Source organism: Phaseolus vulgaris, chromosome 11, assembly GCF_000499845.2.
Source record: "Phaseolus vulgaris cultivar G19833 chromosome 11, P. vulgaris v2.0, whole genome shotgun sequence".
NCBI lineage: Eukaryota > Viridiplantae > Streptophyta > Magnoliopsida > Fabales > Fabaceae > Phaseolus > Phaseolus vulgaris.
Window position 1 is genome coordinate 24,658,870 of NC_023749.2, and position 9,914 is coordinate 24,668,783.

The following is a 9,914-nucleotide window of genomic DNA, read 5'->3' on the forward strand; positions in this document are numbered from 1 at the left end:
TGTTCTTAGAAAAGAAAAGTTGTATGCTAATCTTGATAAATGCAGATTTTGTACTGAACAAATTGTGTTCTTGGGTTTTGTGGTAAGTGCCAAAGGAGTTCAGGTAGATTATGAAAATGTGAATGTTATCTAAGAATGGCCTATCCCTAAAAATTTGAGTGAGGTTAGGAGCTTTCATGGCCTAGCTAATTTCTACAGAAGATTTGTAAGGAATTTTAGCACCTTGGCAGCACCCCTAAATGAGATTGTTAAAAAGCATGTTGGGTTTAAATGGAAAGAAAAAAAGGAAAAAGCCTTTGCCGCCCTTAAGCATGAATTGACTAATGCCCCCATTCTTGCATTGCCAAACTTTGCAAAATCTTTTGAAATTAAATGTGATGCAAGAAGGTCATCCAATTGCTTATTTTAGTGAGAAATTAAATGGTGGTTCCTTAAACTATCCCACTTATGATAAGGAATTGTATGCCTTAGTGAGATCATTACAAACATGGCAACACTATCTCTTACAAAAATAATTTGTGATTCATAGTGACCATGAGTCTTTAAAGTACTTAAAATGCCAAGGAAAATTAAATAAAAGAAATGCCAAGGTGAATTAAATAAAAGACAAATTAAATAATTTGTTGAATTTTTAGAACAATTTCCATATGTCATTAAGCATAAAAAAGGAAAAGGAAATATTGTGGTTGATGCTTTGTCTAGAAGACATGTTTTGATTTCTACTCTTGAAACAAAATTGTTTGGTCTTGAATTTTTAAAAGATATTTATCCACATGATTCTGAATTTGCTGACATCTATAATGCTTGCACAAAGTTTAGTACCAATGGCTATTTTAAGGACAATGGTTATTTGTTTAAGAAGAAAAGATTGTGTGTTCCTAAATGTTCCATTAGGGATCTTTTAGTAAGAGACGCACATGAGGGGGGGCTAATGGGGCACTTTGGGGTTCAAAAGAGCTACGACACTTTGCATGAACATTTTTATTGGCCTCACATGAAACGTGATGTACAAAAGTTTTGTAAAAATTGCATTACTTGTAAAAAGGCCAAATCAAAAGTCAAACCTCAAGGTTTGTACACTCCTTTACCTATTCCTGATAGCCCTTGGATTGTTATTTCAATGGACTTTGTATTGGGTTTGCCACGAACTCAAGGAGGGAAAGATTCTATTTTTGTGGTTGTTGACAGATTTTCCAAAATGGCTCATTTTATTCCTTATAAAAAAATTGATGATGCTTGCCATGTAGCTGACTTGTTTTTCAAGGAAGTAGTGAGACTTCATGGGCTACCAAGAAGTATTGTGAGTGATAGGGATACAAAATTCCTAAGTCACTTTTGGAGGATTTTATGGGGTAAGTTAGGTACCAAACTTTTGTTTTCAACTACTTGTCATCCCCAAATAGATGGACAAACAAAGGTAGTGAATAGAACTTTGGGTACCTTACTTAGAACTATTTTGAAAAAAAAAATTGAAAGCTTGGGAATTATGTTTACCTCATATTGAGTTTGCTTACAATAGGGCTGTTCATAGCACAACAAATTGTTCTCCATTTGAAATTGTGTATGGATTAAATCCTTTAACTCCATTAGACTTGTTACCTATGCCTAACGTTTCTGTTGTAAAGCATAAAGATGCACAGGCTAAGCCTGACTATGTGAGAAAGCTACACGAACAGGTCAAAGCACAAATTGAAAAAAGGTTGAAGGTTATTCTAAGCAAGCTAACAAAGAAAGAAAGAAAGTAATCTTTGAGCCTGGAGATTGGGTTTGGGTACACATGAGGAAAGAAAGGTTCCCTAAACAGAGAAAATCAAAGCTCCAACCTAGAGGGGATGGACCTTTCCAAGTGTTAGAAAACATTAATGACAATGCCTAGAAGATTGATCTTCCAAGTAAGTACAATGTGAGTAACACTTTTAACGTGTCTGATTTGTCTCCTTTTATTGCAGATGATGAAGCTTTGGAATTAACTTCAAGTCTTTCTCAAGAGGAAGGGAATGATGAGGACATTCGAACCAAAGGGTATAGTGAGCAGGAACTTGACCAAGTCATCCCAGACTTAGGCGGACCCATGACAAGAGGAAGGCTTAAAAAGGCCCAAGAGACTTTACAGCACAAGGTGGCTAATATTTTGGAGGCCCAATTGTTGAATTGCCCACAGTTTAAAAAGACTTCGTTGATTACATGCACAACATGTTTGGATCCTTAAAAATAGAATAATATTATTATTTTTTTGCCTCAAGTAGGATTTTCAACCCAGAACCAGATGAAAAATATCAACTTAACCACTGGGGCAAATGATGCATCATGAAATATAAGGATTGTAGTTTCGTCTTATTTTCTTACAAACAAGAAAAAACCTCTAGCTAAACTTGTAATTTATACACTATTGGAACTCAGAATAAAGGAACAAATCTTTTGACAATTTTAGAGTGTTTTTCTGCTAGGGTTTTTCCCTGCATCTTGCGATCTTATAAAAAATCCACCAATTCTTGTGGTGATCATCCTTAGGCTTATCAAACTTTGTTTGTGGCGCCTTCCTTTATCCAGGTTTCTATTGTTACTATTTTGAATTTATTCCGTTTCGTAACCCTAAATTCCCAATTTTATTGTCATTTCTATTTGGATTCATATCAGTTGGTTTTGGCAATCATCCTTATGCTTATCTAACTTTGTTTGTGGCGCCTTCCTTTATCCAGGTTTCTATTGTTACCGTTTTGAATTTATTCCGTTCCGTAACCCTAAATTCCCAATTTTATTGTCATTTCTATTTGGATTCATATAAGATAAAGACTTCTCTTTAGGAGTGGATGGTATTTTGAGATTTAAGACTAGAATATGCATACCAGGATAATGAAATAAAGCAAATAGTGTTATCTGAAGGTCATAAAAGCAAACTAGGTTTACATTAAAAAATGACCAAGATGTATCAAGATCTCAAGAAGTCTTATTGGTGGCATGGCATGAAGAATGATGTAGCTAACTTTGTAGTTGCTTGCTTGACTTGTCAAAAATCAAAGATTGAACATCAACGACCTGGAGGTAGGTTAATTCATATAGACATTCCAGTTTGGAAGTGGGATAGTATCTCAATCGATTTTGTTACCCACTTACCACGTACTTTGAGGAAGCATGACTCTGTTTGGTTCATAGTGGATAGGTTGACCAAGCCGACACACTTCTTACCTATAGATTTGAGAATCTCCATGTGAAAGTTGGCCCAGATTTACATAGATGAAATAGTCAGATTACATGGTGTACCCTCCAGCATAGTTTCAGATAGAGATCCTAGATTCACCTCCAGATTCTGGCAAACACTTCAAGAAGCTTTGGGGACTAAACTCAGACTTAGTTCAACATATCATCCTCAGAATGATGGACAATCAGAGAGAATTATCCAGTCCTCAGAGGATTTGCTTAGGACTTATGTCTTAGATCATTTGAGCAGTTGGGATGAAATTCTACTTTTGGTAGAGTTCACTTACAATAATAGTTACCAAGCTAGCATAGGAATGGTTCCTTTCGAGGCATTGTATGGAAGAAAGTGTAGGACACCTCTATGTTGGTTTCAGGATGGTGAAAGTGTGTTAATTGGACCAAAATTAATACAAGAAACCAATGAAAAAGTCAAAATGATTCAAGAAAGATTGAAAACATCTCTTAGCAGGAAAATATCTTATGCGGATCAAAGAAGAAAACCTTTAGAATTCTCTGCAGGTGATCATGTCTTTTTTAGAGTTACACCGTTCACTGGTGTAGGAAGAGCACTCAAATCCAATAAATTGACTCCTAAGTTCATAGGACCTTATCAAATTCTCAGGAGAATAGGTCCTGTGGCTTATGAAATTGCTTTGCCTCCTCCTTTAGCTAACATTCACAATATTTTCCATGTATCCCAGCAAAGAAAATTTGTACCTGATCCCAACCACATTCTAGAGTCTGATTCCATCCAAGTGAAAGAAAATATGTCATTTGAAGTGAAGTCAATAATAATTTTAGATTCACAAGTGAAACAACTTCGGCAAAGAAGTATTCCCATGGTGAAAGTATTGTGGGATCCCTTCTCTGTAGATTCCACTTGGGAAATTGAAAAGGGGATACAAGCATCATACTCTAATATCTTTCTTAGTAAGTTCTTCTTTTTCTCCTTCTTATTTCTTTCTCCATCTATCCCTTCTATCTTCTCTTAGGGTCGGTTTTAAATTTGAGATTATGAAGGAGATGATCCTCTCTTGATATTGAATTAATATAGAAAAAAATATTATGTGCTAAGGGTGTGTTTCGATTAAAGAGAAAATTTGTGGGGATTTGAGGGAGTGGATTTATAAGGATGTGAGAGGGAAGTGTGAAATGTTTGGATTGAGATATGTTAGAGTAGATCTATAAGGAAAATTTATTGGAGGTTTTGAGTAATGTGATGTTTGTGAGAAAATTTTGAATTATTTTAAAGGTGTAAAATGTTACTTTACAAATTTACCCTTACCTATTAAAAAAATTAATAATGAAATGAGTTTGTTTCTGTTTAAAAATAAATAACTTTCACATATTCATAAATTTAAAAATTATAATTAAAAATAAATAATTGAGAGAGAGAGAAAGAGAGGGAGAGAGAGTTTAGTTGTAAACAAGGTTAATTAAAACGTGATTCCAATATTATTGAAGGAATAGATTGTTTGGTTGAAACTACTAGAACTGAACTAAGAGAATTGTTGAAGATCAAAGGAACACTTCGGTGGATCTTGACTCCTCACACCTATATTATGGATTTTCAAAACTAAAATTAGAAACAATTCACCAAAATCAAAACTCAAAGACACACATGTTTCACAATTGTTGCTGCAAGGAGAACTTTGAACAAAATCATCCACATTACTGAATAACCAGCCATTCTTACAATTTTTCTGTTTTTCCTTCAATATGCTTTATATGATTTGTCAATATACATTTGCCTTTATATACATGTGAATTCAAATTCAACATATTCTAATACTCAAATTTAAACTTTATTTTCATAATACTATAAATATAATTGAATATTTATGAGTATTAATGTGTAAGTTTTAAATATTAATTAAAAACTAAATTTACATTATTTTCTTTAATTTCCATTAAAAAAATCATTAAATAGAAATTGATTTCAGAGAAAAATAATAATTAGTTATTTGATTAAATTAGATATTATTTTAGAGACTAAAAGAATTTATTAGTATATAAAGTAATTTTTATTATCTATAAACTACTCTCTAAATTGATAGCTAGCGATTAATTTAAATCCTAAAGTTTGTAGTTAAAACATTGGTAATTAATTATATATAAATTTATAAATTTTATGTTGATTCAGAGATTATTAATGTGTAGCTTTTAAATATTGATTGAAAATAAGAATTTATATGACTTTTATTAATTATTAATTTTGTAAAATTCAGTGTATATTTTAAAGATTCAATATCTTTTTAACATATTGTCATTAATGAAGAGTTACGCGTAAATATATAAAATAAGTTTATATATGAACAAAAAATGTGTGATATTTAAATATTAATTAGAAAATAAAAATTAACAGGACTTTCATTGATTTTGTAAAATTCAATAAATCCTTTAAAAGCTAATTATTACTGTACAAAGAAAAAAATTCATTTTAATATTTATAACTAGAAAATAGATATAAACTATCTATGTATGATTTTTTTTAACATATGAAATTTTGGATTAGTGCTTCTTTAATTTTTTATTTTTTATTTTTTAATAATATGTTTTTTCATATGATGATAGATGATTGTGGTTGCTTGAGGTGTGAGTCTAGCTGAGATGTCAAATTGAATAGTTATACTTAACATATGAAAGTTTTTTATAAAATAGAAAGTATTATAAATGTTTCTATCATGGATTTTGTGTATATCAAGTAAAAAATAGGAATATAAATTATCAATTTAATATCACTCAAACAATATTTGTAAGTTTTATTTATTTTTAATTAGTTGGTTGTAGATAAATAGTGAAGAGATAAATGTTTTACAAGCATGTCTTTTAACACTACCCAATAACACTTATTACAAATATTATAAGTAACACTTATTATACTAATTTTTAATATTATAGATTCTCAAAGTTTCAAACTTTTTAAATAAAAAGAAAACAATAGTACAATGAAATGGAGATTAATGAGAGTTATAATTAAAAAAAATAGAATAAAAACATGTCTTACTATGTTTATATTTTTTTTTTTTATAAAAAGTTTTCATGTTAGACATCACTATGCAACTTGACATCCTAGCTAGATGGACACTTCAATTACTATGCTTATGTTTATAAGTGTTATAATTTGTTTATCTTTTTCACTATATTGTTATTATATTTATTATATTTTATTAATATATTATGCTTAATATTATTATAGGGGAATGATTGGTAAGTTTATAATTTATTATATATTTATTTTAAAAAAAGAACACTATATAGGAATGTTTAGGTTCAGTATTAAAATTGAGATTATGAAGGAGATGATCCTCCCTTGATATTGAATTCATATATAAAAAAAAAATGATGTGCTAAGGGTGTGCTTGAATTAAAGAGATAATTTTGGGGGATTTGAGGGAGTGGATTTATGAAGATGTGAAAGGGAAGTGTGAAATATTTGGATTGAGATATGTTAGAGTGGATCTATGATCAAAGTTTATTGGAGTTTCCGAGTAATGTGATGTTTGTGAGGGAATTTTGAATTATTTTAAAGGTGTAAAATGTTACTTTAAAAATTTACCCTTACCTATTAAAAAATTTAATAATGAAATGAGTTTGTTTTTGTTTATAAATAAATAACTTTCACATATTCATAAATTTAAAAATTATAATTAAAAATAAATAAATATGTATTAAATGTAAATAGGTATAATTTAAAAATTATAATTAAAAAAATATGTATTCAACAAATTAAATAAAAACAAGACTTCATGTAATTTCTTAAAATATTAAAATGTATTATAAAATTCAAAAATAAATCATTAAATAAATAAATAAATTATTTTTTTAACATTAAAAACCCTGTAATAATGAAAAATAAAATATATTACAAGAAAAAATATAAAATAATTAACAATAATTTTTGTTTTATAAAACATTATAATTAAATAAATTATAACTCATAAACATAATAATTATACACATAAATATATTAATATAAACACAACAACAAATTAAATAAAAACAAAAATTCTAAGTAATTCTTTAAAATATTAAACATATATTATAAAATTCAAAAATAAATCAAATCTTATATAAATAAAAAATAATATTTTTTAATATTAGAAAACCTTACCGTAATGGAAAAATAAAAAAATACTATAATAGGATAATAAATGAATTTGAATTCAAAGATAATATATGCTCACGTGACTTTTCCTCTATATCTATTCATTTTTTTTGAGAAAATGATATTTACTCTTCACTGGTATTTGACGTGAATCTAATAGAAGTTTAATGAATAAAATAATTTTAATATATAATTTTTATAATAGATTAATATATATAATTGAATATCAATTTTTACATGAAAAAAATTAAATATTATCATTTATACCTTTTAGAGTGCTGTTATTAACAAAGATTTATGTGTAAATATATAGAATAAGTTCATTTCTAGAGTATTAACGTGAAAGTTTTAAAGTTTAATTGAAAAATTAAAATTTACATAACATTTTCATTAATTTTTGTAAAACTAAATTTAGATATAATATTTTTACCAGGTTATTTAGATAGTTTCTAACTTTTATTATTTAAGAAGCTTGTTTAACTTTAATAGAATCTGTTTGCAAATCAATTTTTATTTGACGTAGATTTTTAAAATATTAACTTCTAAACTTTTATATTTATTCTATTATTATTTTTTAAATATTTATTAAATTTTTCGTTTTATTTCAACTAGAGCGAGTTATTATTTATTTAACTTATTCCCCTCCATTTATACGTACTTATTTTGACTTTATTATAATATTTAATTTATTACTCCAATACACTAATTGATATAGTATTATTAATATTATTTTTAAAATTTTGATTAAAAATATGCTATGAAATAGTATAAGATTAATAATATAATATAAAACAAAAGCAGTAATTGAAACTAAAAAAATTGCAATTAAAGTAATCCATCTACTAATAAAAATTTAAAGATTTAAAATATATATTTTTAAAAACAAAAAATATAAACATCTCAAAACGTAAAATTTATAACTTAATTACTTTCAGGTTTCAATTTCTAACTAGTTTTTGTGAAACATCACTACTAATACAAACTAATTTTAGAGACCAAAACTAATTAGTTGTTATAGTTAATAAATTAGAGACCAGAGACTTAAAAAAATTAGTTTCTATTATTGTTAAATAGTTTCTAAATTGATATCTAATTAGCTATGAAGATTTGTTCAATGGACTCACTATTGGATTCTTTGGGAGACGACTTGGGGTCATCTGACCACTATTATACTATTATCTTTCTAGCATTGGACAAGTCTACGCTTGATTCATATTAATTTGATAGCAAAACGACTGAAACAACAAATATCAAGAAACCAAGATTTGCAAGAATTATGAAACATGCCATATTTAAGCAGAAAATTAAACTCAAACAAAGCAAACAAAAGCAAGAGACAAAAATAAATCCTAAACTATAATTCTCCTCCCCCATACTTAAATCAAACATTGGTCTCAATGTAAAAACAGTTAATAAATGTGTACGATAAAAGTAAGAGAAGGAATACTCCCTCTTCAAGCTTGAAGGTAATTGGGGGCTTGCAAGGTAATCTCTTCCACCGTCTCTTCTTGAGGAATCTCATGAAAGAGCTTTAGACGATGTCCATTCACCTTAAATGTATTTGTAGATGTTAGACTCTGCAATTCTACAACACCATGAGGATGGACATGGGTGATAAAAAATGGACCAATCCATCTTGAGCGCAACTTTCTAGGCATAAGCTTTAATCTGGAGTTGAACATTAACACACGTTGGCCTGCAACAAACTCCTTGCTAGTGATGAAGTGGTCATGGAGTCGTTGGTCCTCTCCTTGTAAAATATTGAGTTCTGATATGCCTCCAAACGGATCTCATCCAGCTCTTGCAGCTGGAGTTTTCACTACTCTCCTGCCTTGTCATAATTCATGTTGCATGCCTTTATTGACCAATAAGCTTTGTGCTCGATCTCCACAGGTAGATGACAAGCTTTTCCAAAGACGACCTTAAAGGGAGACATCCCAATAGGTGCTTTATAGGCTGTACAATGGGCCCAAATGGCATCGTCAAGACGTTTACTTCTATCTTTCCTTGTTGGGTTAACCATCTTCTTCATACTGCACTTTATTTCTCTGTCGGAGACCTCAGCTTGGCCATTTTTTTGTGGATAATATGGTGTGGATGCTCTATGGATCACCCCATATTTCCTAAATAGACCATCTAGTAACCTGTTACAAAAATGTGTGTCTTGGTCGTTGATGATAACTTTAGGAATCCCAAATTTCCAAAAGAGGTTAGAGCGAATAAAAGTTGCAACAACATGAGAATCATTAGTTCTTGTGGCTATTGCCTCCACCATTTGGAGACATAGTCCAGAACAAGTAAGATATAAGTGAATCCAAAAGAGATAGGAAAGGGACCCATGAAATCAATACCCCACACATCAAAGACTTCACAAAAGAGCATGGGTTGTTGGGGCATTTGTTGTCTTTTGGAGATAGCAGCGCTTGCTCTTTGACATCTCTCACACGTGGATGAGACGATCCATGCATCTCTAAACATTATTGGCCAAAAGAAACCACAGTCCAATACTTTTCTTGCAGTACATTGTGCAGCTAAGTGTCCTCCAAAGGGTGAGGCATGACAAAAATTCAGCACAGATGGGATCTCATGGTCAGGAATACATCTACGT

General features: G+C 29.6%; 1 protein-coding gene across 1 annotated transcript; it reads right to left on the reverse strand.

Moving 5' to 3' along the window:
• Nucleotides 1–9,125: 9,125 nt before the first annotated feature.
• Nucleotides 9,126–9,581, reverse strand: LOC137837625 (uncharacterized). Its single transcript, XM_068646697.1, has one exon. It carries the CDS (start codon nt 9,579–9,581, stop codon nt 9,126–9,128), a length of 456 nt encoding a protein of 151 aa, XP_068502798.1.
• Between the last annotated feature and the right edge of the window lie 333 nt (nt 9,582–9,914).

Coding starts and splice junctions, on each gene's coding strand:
- LOC137837625 (XM_068646697.1), bottom strand. CDS start 9,581: ATGGTGGAGGCAATAGCCACAAGAACTAATGATTCTCATGTTGTTGCA.